Genomic DNA, 19,834 nt, shown 5'->3' on the forward strand with positions numbered 1-19,834 from the left:
GGGTTGGAAGGCAGATCCTCCCTTGCCTCCCACCGGGGCAGAAAGAATGAGACTTGGACAAATGGATTGCAGAAGTGATGGAAAGTTTAAATGGAAAAGCAGTGAATGTTTTACACAGAGCTACAAGCACAGTGACAAAAGAGAACCCAAAACATACTCAGAAGCCTCCCAGCATTTCCCTTCTTCTTACCTAAGGGTACACCCAAAACCCCCAGGGCTCTTTCTTCCCCCCTCTCCACTGTTAGGCTAATCTCAGCTGGCCAGATCTGAGATTGCCCTTCCCCCTTCTCCTCTTGGCATTAGGCCTACCCAGGCCCAGCCTTGAGATAACTCCTCTTCCATTACCAGATAGGGAGCATCTCCCATGGGAGCAGCAAGGGAAGAAAGAGGAAGTGTGAGGCCTTGCAGATGGATTTATAGGGAGCAGGACATTATGGGTATGAAATATGCAGCTTCCTGTGTCCACGCACTGGGCTGGACCCTCAGGACATCAGAGGTGCACTCCATGTGGGAGCAGCAGGAGGCACACAGCCTAAACTACCACAATATAAGAGTGAGAAAGGGAATTATTTTCAGAGGAGAGTTTGCTTGTGCAGTTTTAGGCAGGACTGAGAAGGAAACACAGATAGTATGATTCTACTCTGTATGTGTGGTTCCCTGCCTCTTGGCTCCCTGCAATACACCCAGAAACTGAAGATGCAGATTTTTCTGCAAAGAGACTTTGGCTGGCAGGACGAGGGGGAAGGGATAGGAACAGACCCATCTTTCATATTTTTCATAACAACAGGATCCATAGCCTCTGGAGGAGGGTATTTAGTCCATCATCTGTAAATTTGCAGATGACACTATATGGGGCAGGTGTTGATCTGTTAGAAGATTGGAGAGATCTGCAGAAGGACCTTGACAGGCTGGTGAGATGGGCAGAGCCAAGGGCATGAGATTTAACACATCCAAGTGCCAGGTTCTACACATTGGCCACAACAACCCCATGCAGTGCTGCAGGCTGGGGTCAGAGTGGCTGGAGAGCAGCCAGGTAGAAAGGGACCAGGGGGTACTGGTTGATAATAGGCTGAACATGAGCCAGCAGTGTGCCCAGGTGGCCAAGAAAGCCAATGGCATCCTGGCCAGGATCAGGAATAGTGTGGCCAGCAGGAGAAGGGAAGTCATTGTGCCCCTGTACTCAGCACTGGCTAGACCACGCCTTGAGTCCTGTGGCCCCTTGGTTTAGGAAAGATGTTGAGTTGCTGGAAGGTGTCCAGAGAAGGGCAACAAAGCTGCGAAGGGTTTGGAGCACAGCCCTGTGAGGAGAGGCTGAGGGAGCTGGGGTTGCTTAGCCTGGAGAAGAGGAAGCTTGGGGGAGATCTTCTTGCTGTCTACAACTACCTGAAGGGAGGTTGTAGGCAGGTGGGGGTTGGTCTCTTCTCTCAGGCAACCAGCCCCAGAACAAGAGGACACAGTTTCAAGCTGCACCAGGGGAGGTTTAGGCTGGATGTTAGGAAGAAATTCTTCATAGAGAGAGTGATTTGCCACTGGAATGTGCTGCCTGGAGGTGGTGGAGTCACCATCACTGGAGGTGTTTAGGAAGAGACTGGATGGGGTGCTTGGTGCCCTGGTTTAGTTGATTAGATGGTTTTGGATGGTACATTGGATTCAATGATCTCAAAGGTCTCTTCCAACCTGGTTAATGCTATTCCATTCCATTTTATTCCATTTTATTCCATTCCATTTTATTCCATTCCATTCCATTCCATTCCATTCCATTCCATTCCATTCCATTCCATTCCATTCCATTCCATTTTATCCCATCCCATCTTATTCTATTCTATTCTATTCTATTCTATTCTATTCTATTCTATTCTATTCTATTCTATTCTATTCCAATTCTATTCTAACTGAGTTGCAGTAGGAATAGGAACTAAAATAAAGTGATGCTGTTAGGGAAAAGCCTCAATAGCTAAACGGAACCACGAAAGCATTTTTTGGTTGAAATCAATGTAAGTGGAACATTAAATAAAAACTATGCAATAAAAGTATGAAGAAAATCAATAAGTGCAAACATGCTATGTATCAATATTTGCCCTAACCCTAAGAGAGGAAATGGGATTAAGAAATAAAAAAGCCAGCCTTAATTTTCACTGTTTTAAATAACTGTTCAAGCTGAAAATTAAACCCCCAGTATCTGACTTGCCAATATGCTGAGTCCCCTCGTGGAGTAATGTTTCTGAAATATATTGAGTGTGTGTGGTGTGTGGTGTTCAAAGTGTGCTGAAAATTTCTAAATCAAGCAATACATACTAAAACCTGTGCTGAAAAGGGGAACTGACAATAGCTAAGCATTTTATAGCTACACTCTGATGGGAGGTACATACAAGACAGAAATTCACAATGGCTACAATAAATATTAGTTTGAACTAGAAACAAGCCACCCTATATCTGAGGGACAATTACTGGAGGCTTTCAAGTACATATTATTTACAGTAGGTTTGCAAGGACCTGCGTTACTCTGTGTAATAGGTAGCAACAGCTGTGCAGGCAAAGAGCACTTGGAACCATGTATCATAGAATCATAGAATCAATAATGTTGGAAAAGACCTCAGGGGTCACCAAGTCCAACCTGTCACCCAACACCTCAGGACTAACTAAACCATGGCTTCAAGTGTCACGTCCAATCCCTTTATGAACACCTCCAGAGTGTCCAGTTCTGGGCCCCTCAGTTTAGGAAAGATGTTGACCTGCTGGAAAGTGTCCAGAGAAGGGCAACAAAGCTGGGGAGGGGTTTGGAGCACAGCCCTGTGAGGAGAGGCTGAGGGAGGCTGGGGTTGCCTTAGCCTGGAGAAGAGGAGGCTCAGGGGAGACCTTCTTGCTGCCTACAACTACCTGAAGGGAGGGTTGTAGCCAGATGGGGGTTGGTCTCTTCTCCCAGAGGCAACCAGCACAAGAATAGGACACAGTCTCAAGCAGTGCCAGGAGATGCTCAGCCTGGATGTTAGGAAAAAGTTTTTGCAGAAAGAGTGATTGGCCATTGGAATGTGCTGCCTAGGGAGGTGGTGTGGAGTCACCATCCCTGGAGGTGTTTAGGGAAGAGACTGGATGAGGCACTTAGTGCCATGGTTTAATTGATATGATGGTGTTGGATGATAGGTTGGACTGGATGATCTCAATTGTCTTTTCCAACCTGGTTAATTCAATTAAATTCATTTCAATTCAATTCAATTAAATTCAAGCCAAGCCAAGCCAAGCCAAGTCAAGCCAAGCCAAGCAAAGCCAAGCCAAGCCTATTCTATTCTATCTACTCTATTCTATTCTATTTCTATTCTATTCTATTCTATTCTATTCTATTCTATTCTATTCTATTCTATTCTATTCTATTCTATTCTATTCTATTCTATTCTATTTCTATTCTATTCTATTCTATTCTTTAGAAAGGGACTATTTGGGAGTCTGAGATCACCATGAATATCTCAGCAAGATTACTTACACATGAGGGAGAGGAAATGGGGTAACATGGTCAAAAAATGCTCTGCACAATTGTTCAAATGAATAGGATAGGATAGGATAGGATAGGATAGGATAGGATAGGATAGGATAGGATAGGAATAGACCAGGTTGGAAGAGACCTTCAAATCATCGCATACAACCCATCAACCAATCCAACCCACCTAAACAACTAACCCATGGCACCAAGCACCCCCATCAAGTCTGCTCCTGAAACACCTCCAATGACGGCGACTCCACCACCTCCCCAGGCAGCCCATTCCAATGGGCAATCTCTCTCTCTCTATAGAACTTCTTCCTAACAACCAGCCTAAACCTCCCCTGGTGCAGCCTGAGACTGTGTCCTCTTGCTTTGGTACTGGCTGCCCGGGAGAAGAGGACCAACATCCCGCCTGTCTACAACAGATAGAGGCAACCATGAGGTAGTCATCCAGATGCAAATAGCCTTGAACACAGAATTGTCCTGTCCCTGCCCAAATTTTGAAGCTTGGCTCATCTCTCTCACAATACTTGAAACACTGACTGAGTCACTCTTGCTGAAGAGAAGCTCTGTGTGTAGGCTTACAAGTAATCAATGTATTTAATTGGTTTCACAGCATGCAAAAATGATACAATATGCAAACTGTTAATGGTCTAATTACCTTCCTCCGTTGTTCTTGCCTTCATTTCCTCTAATCTTCTGTTTTCCTCCTCTCGAAGAGCTTGCTTATAAGTATGGCTTCTCATCTATTGTTCAGCAGAGAATATAAACATATTGGGCTGTGTGTAGGGGGGGGCAATATCCCAAACCTTATTCCCAAATGGTTATATAGGTAATTAACAAAACAGAAATGGTTGAATAACTCCAGTTACTTAAAAAACAGATTAGTCTTGAAACTAAAAATTTAAACAAGAAAGGGTCTAGCGCCCTCTTAGTCATTTGGCTTGGCTGGATGTCCACCCACACAACCACCAGGCAGCTCCAACACAGGCAGTTCTGTGTCCTTGTATAGAATACAACAGGATAGGATAGGATAGGAGGATAGGATAGGATAGGATAGGATAGGATAGATAGAATAGAATAGAATAGAATAGAATAGAATAGAATAGAATAGAATAGAATAGAATAGAATAGAATAGAATAGAATAGAATAGAATAGAATAGAATAGAATAGAATAGAATTAACCAGGTACCTTTGAGATCATGGAATCCAACCTATCATCCAACACCATCTAATCAACTAAACCATGGCATCAAGTGCTCCATGCAGTCCCTTCCTAAACACCTCCAATGATGGTGACTCCACCACCTCCCTGGGCAGTACATTCCAATGACCAATCACTCTTTTCTGGGATGTACTTCCTAACATCTAGCCTAAACCTCCCTGGTGCAGCTTGAGACTGTGTCCTCTTGTTCTGGTGCTGGGTTGCCTGGGAGAAGAGACCAACTCCCCCTTCAGGGAGTTGTAGACAGCACGAAGGTCTCCCACAAGCTCCCTCTTCTCCAGGCTAAGCAACCCCAGCTCCCTCAGCCTCTCCTCACAGGGTTTTGCTACAAACCCCTCACCAGCTTTGTTGTCCTTCTCTGGACATGTTATAGAAAGTCAACATCTTTCCTAAACTGAGGGGCCAAGAACTGAACACAGGACTCAAGGTGTGGCCTAACCAGTGCTGAGTACAGGGGCACAATGACCTCCCCTGCTCCTGCTGGCCCACACTGTTCCTGATGCAGGCCAAGATGCCCTTGCCTTCTTGGCCACCTGGGGCACACTGCTGGCTCATATACTGGTGAAGTCTTTGGCAACTTATACTGTAAATTCTTTGAGCAGGGGACATAGCGTAGAACACTGAAAAATGAGCCAGCATAATTTAATACAAGAAGCAGGTAGGTTTGACTTTAGTGAGGAGCTTGTTGTAGGTCCACACAGTGTTCTTGAAACATGATATATGTGTGCAGAATGACACCATTAAAACAACAGGCACATAATTTGCTCCAAAGGCTGAATAGAGGAAGCAATTATTAATAGCTCAATTTTGAGCTGGGAGGAGTTGTTACATGTGTCCGGGGAGACTCATTGTGGGTCCAATGCTATTCATTACTCTCCGTAATGGCTTGGAGAATTGTGTGGAGTGTATGTTAATCAAGTTGGAAGACAATAAAAATCTACACAGGATTGGTAACACTTTGAAAGACAGGATTAAAGTTAATTATGAGGTTGATTAAATAAGCGGGCAAAAAGTCACCGATGACAGGCACTCCAAAGAAGTTAAATGTGTTCATGCACATCAAGGCATGTTTGACACTGATGTTTTGAACTAGGTGTGCTAAATTAATATCACTATCAAAGAAATGATGTGAGGAAAAGAAATTGATCAATATTACATTATCCCAAATGTTGCTGGAATGGTGTCCAGAGAAGGGCAACAAAGCTGGGGAGGGGTTTGGAGCACAAGCCCTATGAGGAGAGGCTGAGGGACCTGGGAGGGGCCTGGAGAAGAGGAGGCTCAGGGGAGACCTTCTTGCTGTCTACAACTACCTGAAGGGAGGGTTGTATGCAAGTGGGGCTTGGTCTCTTCTCCCAGGTAACCAACACCAGAACAAGAGGACAGAGTCCTCAAGCTGTGCCAAGGGAAGTTTAGGCTGGATGTTAGGAAGTTCTTCAGAGAAAGAGTGATTGCCAATTGGAATGTGCTGCCATGGGAGGTGGTGGAGTCATCATCACTGGAGGTGTTGAGGAAGAGTCTGGATGGGGCATTTGGTGCCATGGTATAGTTGATTAGATGGTGTTGGGTGATAGGTTGGACTTGATGATCTCAAAGGTCTCTTCCAACCTGGTTAATTTCTCTTCTCTTCTCTTCTCTTCTCTTCTCTTCTCTTCTCTTCTCTTCTCTTCTCTTTCTCTCTCTTCTCTTCTCTCTTCTCTTCTCTTCTCTTCTCTTCTCTTCTCTTCTCTTCTCTTCTCTTCTCTTCTCTTCTCTTCTCTTCTCTTCTCTTTCTTCTCTCTTCTCTTCTCTTCTCTTCTCTATCTCTTCTCTTCTCTTCTCTTCTCTTCTCTTCTCTTCTCTTCTTCTCTTCTCTCTCTTCTCTCTCTCTCTCTCCTCGAGTCTCCTCTCCTCGAGTCTCCTCTCCTCGAGTCTCCTCTCCTCGAGTCTCCTCTCCTCTTCCTCGAGTCCTCCTCTCCTCTCCTCGAGTCTCCTCTCCTCTCCTCTCCTCGAGTCTCCTCTCCTCGAGTCTCTCTCCTCGAGTCTCCTCTCCTCTCCTCCCCTCCCCTCCCCTCCATTCCATTCCATTCCATTCCATTCCATTCCACTCCACTCCATTCCATTCCATTCCATTCCATTCCATTCCATTCCATTCCATTCCATTCCATTCCATTCCATTCCATTCCATTTCCATTCCATTCCATTCCCATTCCATTCCATTCCATTCCTTGTAATGAGGATTTCTCTCCACTTGGCTGCCTGATCTCCATCTTTCCTCAATTTCAAACCTTCTCAATGGAGAAAAACTTCTATCTCAGAGTTAGCACTCTCCACTGCAAATTTTTACATCAGTAGGAAGGCTTGGTTTAGGCACAGAGAGACTAATCATATGTGAAAAAGCCTTTTTGAGGCAATTAGAATAATGAAACCTGAGCAATACTTTATCTGTTTCCTAATTGCATTGATACTTACCAGGCTCATTCAAACTGAGACAAAGTGCCCAAGCAGGCTATGAAATTATTCTTAGGACACAGTGAGAAATAAGCTTATCTTCTGACCAGATTTTCAATGCAGTAAAGCATTCACTGACATGAACTGGTTGAGATTTCATAAAAGCTTGCCACCAACAGATGGGTATGGAGCACATTTAAGAGTCTGATCTGACCTTAGAATATAAATCTGCATCTCATTTATCAGAGAGAGATCTGAGAGTCATAAAGGCAGTCCCTTACTATGTAGGCTAGTCTGCCAGTGTGAAAGAGACAATGCAGGCAATCTCATTCAGAAAGACTCCTTGGTACTCACTCAGTTATATTTAGGCAATTAAGCTCAGTTAGAGTATTACTCTATTGACAGCACCTGGAAAGATGACAGAAAATATAGCACATGTCATGTTTTTGCTTACCCATGCTGTAGACTCTTGGCCATGATTAGCAATCTGACAGGAATCACTCTTTGGCAAACCCAAGTCCAATCTGTTCAATAATTCATTGGTTTTGCTGTGAAGAAATCCAATCCAAATAGAATTGTTAGTGCTTCCATAAACGCAAATACAGCTTTTTATTACACCCTTGGAATGTAGCCTAGACATTTTATCATATGACTGCTGAAAAAACATCACAGGTGGAACAAAAGGTTATGGAGAAAGGCAGAATGAAATGAGAGAGAGGATACAGAATCTATGTTGTGGTTATTTGCTGGGAGGAATTCTTAAGCAAACAATTACTGTCATTTGCATGTTTGGGGGTTGCAGTGGATTTCCTTTCCATACATACTGTAAAGCTTCTAAGAAGCTGACTTGCATCCCATTGGGCAAGGTCTATTTCCAACCTGGTCTATTCCATTCCATTCCATTCCATTCCATTCCATTCCATTCCATTCCATTCCATTCCATTCCATTCCATTCCATTCCATTCCATCCTATCCTATCCTATCCTATCCTATCCTATCCTATCCTATCCTATCCTATCCTACTCTATTCTATTCTATTCTATTCTATTCTATTCTATTCTATTCTATTCTATTCTATCCTATTCTATCCTATTCTATTCTATTCTATTCTATTCTATTCTATTCTATTCTATTCTATTCTATTCTATTCTATCCTACTCTATTCTATCCTACTCTATTCTATTCTATTCTATTCTATTCTATTCTATTCTATTCTAAACAGATGTGTGAATATATTTGTGACTAAGCATCCTGGCTGTCCAGTCTGTCTAGGTCTTATAGTGATAGGTTGGACTTGATGATCTTGAAGGTCTTTTTCTAACGTGGTTAATTATATTCCATTCTATTCTATTCTATTCTATTCTATTCTATTCTATTCTATTCTATGCTATTCTATGCTATTCTATGCTATGCTATGCTAGGCTAGGCTAGGCTAGGCTAGTCTAGTCTAGTCCAGTCATCAGGATGCTACTGCTTCACAGATTTAGTTGCAAATTCTTCTGCTGGCTCTATAAACCCCCGAGAAGCAATTCAAAAGATGATTCAGGGAATTTTCCTTCACAGTGAATAGAATGCAGCATTGCAATGGATTACTTAAGCAGAAAGAGTTTGAAGCATTTTGTAGCACTGAAACAGAAATAAAATGTTTGGGTTTAGTTGAAGCAGAATGGCACAACAGTGCCATTTCTTATTTTGTCAAGGGCAATTTTATGTTTCCAATCACATGCCTTATAAAACATATTTTCAAAGTAGTGTCGCTTTGCTCTCAGTTTCAGAAGGCCAATGGCATCCTGGCCTGCATCAGGAACAGTGTGGCCAGCAGGAGCAGGGAGGTCATTCTGCCCCTGTACACTGCACTGGTTAGGCCACACCTTGAGTCCTGTGCCCAGTTCTGAGCCCCTCAGTTTAGGGAAGATGTTGAGTTGCTGGAAGGTGTCCAGAGAAGGGCAACAAAGCTGGGGAGGGGTTTAGAGCACAGCCCTGTGAGAAAAGGTTGAGGGAGCTGGGGGTGTTTAGCCTGGAGAAAAGGAGGCTCAGGGGAGACCGTCCTGTTGTCTACAACTCCCTGAAGGGAGGTTGTAGCCAGATGGGGATTAGTCTCTTCTCCCAGGCAATCAGCACCAGAACAAGAGGACACAGTCTCAAGCTGCGTCAGGGGAGGTTTGGGCTGGTGTTAGGAAGAAATTCTTCATAGAAAGAGTGCTTGTCCCCTGGAATGTGCTGCCCAGAGAGGTGGTGGAGTCACCATCACTGGATTTGTTTAGGAAGAGACTGGATGGTGTGCTTGGTGCCATGGTTTAGTTGATTAGATGGTGTTGGGTGATAGGTTGGACTTGATGATCTCGAAGGTCTCCTCCAACTGGGTCTATTCTATTCTATTCTATTCTATTCTAATTACAAGGGTGGAAGGAAATGAAGTTTCTCAGCAAGACTGTGCATTGCCTTTGAATACAGAAAACACCTTACCACACCCAACTCAGTGATACATGACTAAAGCATTCGTATCATGAGAAAGGGACTCAGGTTCCGAACCCTACTAAAGACAAACTCAGTCATGTCAGTCATACATGTTAATTCATTGTGAATCACCTCTATGGAAACCCAGTAATGCATTTGGAGTTGCCAGACTGTCAAAATATTGTCTGTGTGGTATTTTTCATAACGCTAAACCTATAGTCACAACAACACAAATCATAGCATAAGCCATGCTGCAGGGAAAGAGGGAAGTAGGAGGGATGACAGTTCAATTAATGTTCCAGTGAGGAAAACATTAACTGCAGAAGGAAATCAGCATATCAAAGTGTCCAGAGGTATTCCACACTCAGAGAGCTGGAGCAACATCTTACTTGCTAAAACTTCAGGGACTAATCAAAGAAGCTAAAAAAATGCAATCCTCTAATATTAAGCAAAGAAGAGAGTAGAATAGAATTAACCGGGTGGGAAAAGAACTTGACACCATCGAGTCCAACCTATCATCCAACACCATCTAATCAACTAAGCCATGGCACCAAATGCCACATCCAGACTCTTCTTAAACACCTCCAGTGATGGTGACTCCACCATCTCCCTGGGCATCACATTCCAATGGCCAATCACTCTTTCTCTGAAGAACTTCTTCCTAATATCCAGCCTAAACCTCTCCTAAACCTCTCACGACCCTAGACTTTAGGCATGCAGATTTTGATCGCTTCAGGGATCTGCTAGCCAAAGTGTCGTGGGACAAAGCCCTGGAGGGAAGAGGGACCCAGGACAGCTGGTCAGTATTCAAGGACCACCTCCTCTGTGTCCAGGAGCTCTGTGTACCAACAAAGAGGAAAAGCAGGTAAGAATGCTAGGAGGCCTGCCTGGATGGGCAAGGAGCTACTGGACACACTATTACTTAAAAGGAAAACTCTACAGGAAGTGGAGGAAGGACAGGTAGAACAGGGGGAATACAAGGAAGCTGCCCGAGCAGCAAGAGTCCTGGTTAGGAAAGCCAAAGCAGAGTTTTGAGTTGAATCTAGCCAGGGAGAATTAAAGGGAATACTAAGAACTTTTACAGGTATATTAATGGGAAGAAGAAGACTAGGGAAGGTGTGGGTCCCCCTCAGAAAGGAAAATGGTGACATGGTCACATGTGATGAGGAAAAGGCTGAGGTACTTAATAACTTCTTTACCTCAGTCTTCACTGCAAGGGCCTCTAGCCACACTCCTGATGTTATGGAAGTCAAAGCTAGGGACGGGGAGGAAGAACTGCCCATTGTAAGTGCAGATCAGGTTGGTGATCACCTGAAGAACCTGAAAGTGTTCAAGTCCATGGGACCCGACGGGTTACACCCACGGGTACTGAGAGAACTGGCAGATGAGGTTGCTAAACCCCTCTCTATTATATTTCAAAAGTCCTGGCAGTCTGGTGAAGTCCCCACAGACTGGAAAAGGGGAAACATTGCCCCCATCTTCAAAAAGGGCAAGAAGGAGGAACCAGGGAACTACAGGCCAGTCAGTCTCACCTCTGTGCCTGGAAAGATCATGGAACAGATCCTCCTGGAGTCACTACTCACTCAAAAGAATAGTGAAGAGGTGATTGGGAACAGTCAGCATGGCTTTGCCAAGGGCAAATCCTGCCTGACCAACCTGGTGGCCTTCTATGAGCAGGTGACAAAATTAATAGATGAGGGGCGAGCAACTGATGTCATTTACCTGGACCTGAGCAAAGCCTTCGACACTGTCCCACACCACATCCTGGTCTCCAAACTGGTGACACATGGGTTTGATTGGTGGACCACTAGATGGATAAGGAACTGGCTTGATGGCCGCACCCAAAGAGTGGCTGTCAATGGCTCCATGTCCCAGTGGAGGCCAGTGACAAGTGGAGTCCCTCAGGGATCAGTCCTGGGACCTGTCTTATTCAACATCTTTGTGGGGGACATGGACAGTGGCATTGAGTGCACCCTCAGCAAGTTTGCTGATGACACCAAGCTGTGTGGTGCAGCAGACACGCTGGAGGGAAGGGAGGCCATCCAGAGAGATCTTGACAGGCTGGAGAGGTGGGCACAGGTCAACCTCATGAAGTTCAATAAGAGCAAGTGCAGGGTCCTGCATCTGGGTGGAGGCAATCCCAGGCACAAATCCAGGCTGGGCAGTGACTGGCTGGAGGGTAGCCCTGAGGAGAGAGACTTGGGGGTGCTGGTGGACAAAAAGCTCAACATGAGCTCTCAATGTGCACTTGCAGCCCGCAAAGCCAATCAGATCCTGGGCTGCATCAGGAGAAGTGTGGCTAGCAGGATGAGGGAGGTGATCCTCCCCCTCTACTCAGCCCTGGTGAGACCCCACCTGGAGTACTGTGTCCAGTTCTGGAGCCCCTATTCCAAGAGGGATGTGGAGGTGCTGCAACGTGTCCAGAGAAGGGACACGAGGATGATCAGAGGGCTGGAGCACCTCTCCTATGAGGACAGACTGAAGGAGTTGGGGCTGTACAGTCTGCAGAAGAGAAGGCTCCGAGGAGACCTAATTGTCGCCTTCCAGTATCTGAAGGGGGGCCTACAGGAAGGCTGGGGAAGGACTTCTCAGGATCTCAGGTAGTGATAGGACTAGGGGGAATGGAATGAAGCTGGAGGTGGGGAGATTCAGGCTAGATGTGAGGAGGAGGTTCTTCACCATGAGAGTGGTGAAACCCTGGAATGGGTTGTCCAGGGAGGTGGTCGAGGCCCCGTCCCTGGGGGTGTTTAAGAGCAGGCTGGATGAGGCTCTGTCCAGCCTGATCTAGTGCGGGGTGTCCCTGCCCATGGCAGGGGGGTTGGAACTAGATAATCCTTGTGGTCCCTTCCAACCCTGAATGAAACTATGAAACTATGAAACTATGAAACTATGGTGCAGCTTGACACTACGTCCTCTTGTTCTGGTGCTGGTTGCCTAGCAGAAGAGACCAACCCCCACCTGGATACAACCTCCCTTCAGGTAGTTGCATACAGCAAGAAGGACTCCCCTGAGCCTCCTCTTCTCCAGGCCAAATAATCCCAGCTCCCTCAGCCTCTCCTCGTAAGGCTTGTGCTCAAAGCCTCTCCCCAGCCTCATTGCCCTTCCCTGGACATGTACAAGTGTCTCAGTGTCCTTCCTAAACTGAGGGGCCAGAACTGGACACAGGAGTCAAGGTGTGGCCTAACCAGTGTGGAGTACAGGGGCACAATGACTTCCCTGCTCCTGCTGGCCACACTGTTCCTGATGCATATCAGGATGCCATTGGCCTTCTTGGCCACCTGGGCACACTGCTGGCTTACAACGTGTTTGTAGTCTCCGTGAGTAACCTGCTCATTCCTTCTTCCATAGGCTATAGAATGTCTTTTTCTTCCTGAGTTCCAGACAAAGCTCAGTTTATCCACCTCAGTTTTTTTCCCTGCTGTCTTGGCTCATGGCACGCTGGGACATTTTGCTCCTGCATTGTAAATATTTTCCCTTTGAAGAATTTCCAGCCTTCTTGAACTCCTCTGTCCTTCAGGACTGCCTTCCAAGGAAATGCGTCAACCAGTCTCCCAAACAGGTCTCACTGCTAGAAATCCAAGCTGGCAGTTCTACTGACCCCTCCCCTTACTTCCCCAAGAATGTAAAACTTTACTATTCTATGATCACTGTGCCCAAGAGAGCCTCCAACCTTCACAGCATCCACAAGGCTTTCTCTGTTTGCAAACAACAGGTCTAACACGGAGCCTTCTCTGTTTGGTTGCCTCATCACCCGTGCCAGGACGTCATATTCCACACACTGCAGAAACCTCCTGGAGTATTTCCTCTCTGTTGTACTGCATTTTCAGCAGACATTTGGTAAATTGAAGTGCCTCACAAGAACAAGTAGTATTGATTCTGAGTCTTCTCCCAGCTGCTGTTTTTAATGCCTCTTCATCCTGACTAGATGGTCTGTAGCAGACTCCCATCATTATATCTGCCTTATTGGCCTTCTTTCTGATTCTTACCCACACACTCTCAATCTTATCATGACCATCATTAAGAGTGGAACAGAAACAGAACGGAATGGAACGGAATGGAATGGAATGGAATGGAATGGAATGGAATGGAATGGAATGGAATGGAATGGAATGGAATGGAATGGAATAGACCAGGTTGGAAGAGACCTTCAAGATCATCAAGTCCAACCTATCATCCAACACCATCTAATCAACTAAATCATGGCACCAAACACTCCATCAAGTCTCTTCCTAAACACTTCCAGTGACGGTGACTCCATCAAGGCAATCACTCCCTAACAAACAGGGCCAGCCCAAACATCTCTCCTTCCTTGACTATCCCCTTCTGAAGAGTTTATAGCCATGCATTGCAGTACTCCAGCTCTGTGAATCATCCCACCATGTTTCTGTGATGACAGCTGACACATAGCAAGCTTAATGCTGTACTCAGCATTCACTGAGAGTAATGCACAAGAATACTAAGGACTTGGAAAGCCCTGTGAGGAGAGGCTGAGGGAGCTGGGGTTGATTCTCCTGGAGAAGAGGAGGCTCAGGGGGACACTTTCTTGCTGCCTACAACTACCTGAAGGGAGGTTGCAAACCAGGTGAGAGCTGGTCTCTTCTCCCAGGCAACTAGCACCTGAACAAGAGGACACAGTCTCAAGCTGCACCAGGGGAGGTTTAGGCTGGATGTTAGGAAGAAGTTCTTCAGAGAAAGAGTGATTGGCCATTGGAATGTGATGCCAGTGTTGGTGGTGGAGTCACCATCACTGGAGGTGTTTAGGAAGAGACTGGATGGCGCACTTGGTGCCATGGTTTTAGTTGATTAGATGGTGTTGTGTGATAGGTTGGCCATGATGATCTCGAAGGTCTCTTCCAACCTGGTCAATTCCATTCCCATTCCATTCCATTCCATTCCATTCCATTCCATTCCATTCCATTCCATTCCATTCCATTCCATTAAATTCAAGGTCTAGTCTAGCCTGTTTCTATTCTAATCTGATCTATTCTAGTCCGATCTATTCTAGCCTGTTCTATTCTAGTCTGTTCTGCTCTGTTCTATTCTAATGACAGTGATCAAGAGTGTGCTGTTTGGCTGGATAGGCTTTCCTTGTCTAAAAGCTTTTAAGCATGTGTTCCTGCTGTTGCGGGATAAGAACAAGAAATGTTGCAGTAGTTCATTTTAGTTCATTTAGGCTTCAAGTACGTGCAAAAATAGGTTAAAAAATAAAATAAAAGAAAAATAAAGGAAAATAAAAGGAGAGGGGAGGAGAGGAGAGGTTCAGAGAGGAGAGGAGAAGAGAGGTTCAGAGAGGAGAGGAGAGGTTCAGAGAGGAGAGGTTCAGAGAGGAGAGGATGAGGCGACTCGAGGAGAGGAGAGGAGAGGGAGACTCGAGGAGAGGAGACTCGAGGAGAGGAGAGGAGAGGAGACTCGAGGAGAGGAGACTCGAGGAGAGGAGAGGAGACTCGAGGAGACTCGAGGAGAGGAGACTCGAGGAGACTCGAGGAGACTCGAGGAGAGGAGAGGAGAGGAGAGGAGAGGAGAGGAGAGGAGAGGAGAGGGAGAGGAGAGGAGAGGAAGGAAGGGGAAAGAAAAAAGAAAAGAATAAAGTAAAGAGAAAAGGAAAGAAAAGAAAAGGAGAGAAAAGGGAAGGGAAGGGAAGGGAAGGGAAGGGAAGGGAAGGGAAGGGGAAGGGAAGGGAAGGAATGGAAGGGAAGGGAAGGGAAGGAAGGGAAGGGAAGGGAAGGGAAGGGGAAGGGAAGGGAAGGGAAGGGAAGGGAAGGGAAGGGAAGGGAAGGGAAGAAGGAAAGGAAAGGAAAGGAAAGGAAAGAAAGGAAAGGAAAGGAAGGAAAGGAAAAGGAAAGGAAAGGAAAGGAAAAGGAAAGGAAAGGAAAAGGAAAGGAAAGGAAAGGAAAGGAAAGGAAAGGAAAGGAAAGGAAAGGAAAGGAAGAGAGAGGATAAGGAGAGGAAAGGAGAGGAAAGGAGAGGAAAGGAGAGGAGAGGAAAGGAGAGGAGAGGAAAGGAAAGGAGAGAGAAAGGAAAGGAGAAGAGAAAGGAAAGGAGAAGAGAAAGGAAAGGAGAAGAGAAAGGAAAGGAGAAGAGAAAGGAAAGGAGAAGAGAAAGGAAAGGAGAAGAGAAAGGAAAGGAGAAGAGAAAGGAAAGGGAGAAGAGAAAGGAAAGGAGAAGAGAAAAGGAAAGGAGAAGAGAAAGGAAAGGAGAAGAGAAAGGAAAGGAGAAGAGAAAGGAAGGGGAAAGAAATGAAAGAAAGATAAATGGAAAAGAAAGAAAAAAGAAAAGAAAAGAAAAGAAAAGAAAAGAAAAGAAAAGAAAAGAAAAGAAAAGAAAAGAAAAGAAAAGAAAAGAAAAGAAAAGAAAAGAAAAAGAAAAGAAAAGAAAAGAAAAGAAAAGAGAAGAGAAGAGAAGAGAAAAGAAAAGAGAAAAGAAAAGAAAAGAGAAGAGAAGAGAAGAGAAAAGAAAAGAAAAGAAAAGAAAAGAAAAGAAAAGAAAAGAGAAAAGAGAAAAGAGAAGAGAAGAGAAGAGAAGAGAAAAGAAAAGAAAAGAGAAAAGAAAAGAAAAAGAGAAGAGAAGAGAAGAGAAAAGAAAAGAAAAGAAAAGAAAAGAAAAGAAAAGAAAAGAAAAGAAAAGAAAAGAAAAGAAAAGAAAAGAAAAGAAAAGAAAAGAAAAGAAAAGAAAAGAAAAGAAAAGAAAAGAAAAAAGAAAAGAGAAAAGAAAAGAAAAAAGAAAAGAAAAGAAAAAGAAAAGAAAAGAAAAGAAATGAAAAGAAAAAAGAAAAGAAAAGAAAAGAAAAGAAAAGAAAAGAAAAGAAAAGAAAAGAAAAGAAAAGAAAAGAAAAGAAAAGAAAAGAAAAGAAAAGAGAAGAGGTAACTTTCTCAGCAGAATTATTTTCATCTCTTCCCCCACCCACTCCCAAAAACCCATCTTTCCCATCAACCCACTTGCTCTTTGTGTTTTCCTGACTGGATCGAACAATGGAGCTCGGCTATTTTTTTCCTCCCGCCCAACTCATCCGACATTCTTGGAAGTTATTTTGGACATCGAGTTTCATTTGTTATCTCAAGTAACAAGCATAAATCCCAGTTTTAAGGAAAATGCAGCTTTGTAGAAGTCTGCTGCATAGCTCTTCCATTCTGTGCGCTCCATCTGCATGTAGCAATCTGCTTCTGTATTTTCAGCCAGCTTGCATGGGCAGATTAATGCGCACAATTAGAAAGCAACCTCACAGGCGTTCAATAAACTGCCTTCGTTATTACACTCAAGAGAGTCCCTCTGGATTGTCTATAAAAGCCCTAGTTTTCTGCCTGTTAGTTAAATAATTGACAACGCTTAAAATAATCAGGAGCAGAGGAAGAAAATGGAGACCATTGTGGCGAAAAGCAAACAAAAGGTTCTCGAGGCTGCAAACCCTTTTGTGGGCAAGCCTCTTTCATTCTCTCCAGCAGCGTGGATTAAAAGTCTAGTCAGGTCTCCATGTGCACTTCTGGGGGGGGGTGGAAATTTGTTGCCAGCTTGCTGTTTGAACCACACATCATAGGGGGCTGGAAGCTGGCAGAGGGACACTAGTATTTATCCTGTGAAAAGCAGATACATGAATAAAAATTCTGGTTTGATTCAGGTTTTATCTCCTTGCAGTTTATGACTTTTGAGAGAACTGGTTTGGCAGGAGAGTGTGTATGAGCTTGGTTTGGTGAACTCCCTGCATTGTGTTTGGAATATGTGCTCAGAGGCACTCTGGCAAATCCTGAGCTCCAGATTCTGAGCAGAATATATTGAGTGCACACATGTCCCCGAGTGCAGCAGTGCCAGGAAATTTTAGAGTACAACCTTCACAAAAAAACAGAGGCATGAATATGTAACAAAGGGAAAGAGGGAGTGATGCAACAGCCATCATGTACTATTGAAACTCCATGTGCTCGACTGCTTTTCCCACTACATAAATTAGCAGATAGCTATCAGAAACACAGTGGACCACATGCAGCACTACAGGTTCTGGGAAGTTGAATTAAGATTGAATACAAGCACCTTACTAGGGAGATGGTCTAAACCCTTATGGTGAGATAAGCTACAATTCAGGCAAAGATTCATGTGACCTGCACAGCAAGCCACAGACAACAGCAAGTCATGAAGTGGCCATTCCTCATTACTGCATAAATGACATTTTCTGCATGCTACAATCATAGAATCATAGAATCAATAAGGTTGGAAAGGACCTTACAAATCATCACGTCCAACCTGTCACCCAACACCTCATGACTAACTAAACCATGGCTCCAAGTGCCCGCATCCAATTCCTTTTTGAACACCTCCAGGGATGATGACTCCACCACCTCCCTGGGCAGCACATTCCAATAGCTAACAACTCTCTCTGTGAAGAACTTTCTCCTCACCTTGAGCCTAAACTTCCCCTGATGCAGCTTGAGGCTGTGTCCTCTTGTTCTGGTGCTGGTTGCCTGGGAGAAGAGACCAACGTCCACCAGGCTACAGCCTCCCTTCAGGTAGTTGTAGAGAGCAATAAGGTCACCCCTGAGCCTCCTCTTCTCCAGGCCAAACAATCCCAGTGCTCTCAGCCTCTCCTTGTCTTGAAAAGTCCTAACCTCTTATTCATTCTCATTTGGAAAGATAGACACTCAGTCCTTTCCTCACAAGGATTAGCAATTGTCAAGTATGGACTTAGCAAGCATGCATTATCTTTCCATGCACCCTGACAGAAACACAGTCTAGCACACACTATCATGTAAAATGCATCCAAAATGCCATTACTCAGAAAGAAGGATTCCATTAAGGTAAGCAGTGTAAGTAGTTTCCAGCAGAAATTTGCATATCTACTCCTTATTGTGTATACATACTCCTTTAAAATGTGTATGTACTCCATCTGGCATATGCAGAGGCAGAACCACAGAAACACCAATATATCCCTCAAGTGCTTCTCTTACGTTAGTACAAACCCTGGCTGTCCTCCCACGCAGCAGCTCCCCACAGCTACTCTAGGAGATATCTTGTGAGTTTTGTTCACTTTAGTTGTTTAATAGAGCTTGAGTCCACCTGTGTTAGGGGAGCTTCTGATGTGTCCAGAGAAGGTCAACAAAGCCGGGGAAGGGTTTGGAGCACAAGCCGTATGAAGAGAGACTGAGGGAGCTGAGGTTATTTAGCCTGGAGAAGAGGAGGCTCAGGGGAAACCTTATTGCTGTCTACAACTCCCTGAAAGGAGGTGGTAGCCAGGTGGGGGGTTGGTCTCTTGTCCCAGGCAATCACCAACAGAAAAAGAGGACACAGTCTTAAGCTGCACCAGGGGAAGTTTAGGCCTGATGTTAGGAACAAGTTCTTCAGAGAAAGAGTGATTGGCCATTGGAATGGGATGCCCAGGGAGGTGGTGGAGTCACCATCACTGGAGGTGTTTAGGAGGAGACTGTTTGGGACACTTGGTGTCATGGTTTAATTGGTTAGGTGATGTTGGATGATAGGTTGGACTTGATATTGAAGGTCTTTTCCAACCAGGTTAATTCAATTCAATTCAATTCAATTCAATTCAATTCAATTCAATTCTAGTCTAGTCTAGTCTAGTCTAGTCTAGTCTAGTCTAGTCTTTTCTACTCTACTCTATTCCATTCCATTCCATTCCATTCCATTCCATTCCATTCCATTCCATTCCTTTCCATTCCATTCCATTCCATTCCATTCCATTCCATTCCATTCCATTCCATTCCATTCCATTCCATTCCATTCCATTCCATTCCGTTCCAAAGAAAGAGGCTTGCAGACTTTTAGAATAGTGTAGAATATAATAAACCAGGTTGGAAGAGAACTTCAAGATCGTCATGTCCAACCTATCAGCCAACACCACCTAATCAACTAAACCATGGCACCAAGCACCCTGTCAAGTCTCCTCCTGAACACCTCCAGTGATGGCAATTCCACCACCTCCCCGGGCAGCCCATTCCAATGGGCAATCACTCTCTCTGTGTAAAACTTCCTCCTGACGTCCTGACCTACAGCACTCTGCATCCATATCTGGACCTCATTGTCAAAACATGCAGACACATACTCAAGCAACAATGATAACAGATACAGTTGATTTCCAAGGCCCAGTTGTGCCCCAAAAAAGGCTAAACCAGACGTTCAAGAGATAGGAAGTAATTGTATTCTGCAGACAGTGGACAAGGCTGCAGACATTGTTCCCTTTTGGCATTCACTTACTTGAAAGGAGATTTCAGTGAGAAGTTCTTGTTTTTAAGTGACAGAAATTTAACAGGAA

General features: G+C 44.6%; 1 protein-coding gene across 1 annotated transcript in view; it reads right to left on the reverse strand.

Annotated features, from left to right (window-relative positions):
* The window catches only part of EPSTI1 (epithelial stromal interaction 1), a 72,816-nt gene that overhangs the window by 20,167 nt on the left and 32,815 nt on the right, over window positions 1-19,834 (reverse strand). The window contains 3 exon segments of the mRNA XM_068166499.1: window positions 4,137-4,154; window positions 4,156-4,221; window positions 7,583-7,676. Coding sequence (XP_068022600.1) covers window positions 4,137-4,154; window positions 4,156-4,221; window positions 7,583-7,676 — 178 coding nt within the window.

Source organism: Melanerpes formicivorus, unplaced genomic scaffold, assembly GCF_026170545.1.
Source record: "Melanerpes formicivorus ecotype bairdi unplaced genomic scaffold, bMelFor1.0.p_v2 SCAF_101, whole genome shotgun sequence".
In the NCBI taxonomy this organism is placed as follows: Eukaryota; Metazoa; Chordata; class Aves; order Piciformes; family Picidae; genus Melanerpes; species Melanerpes formicivorus.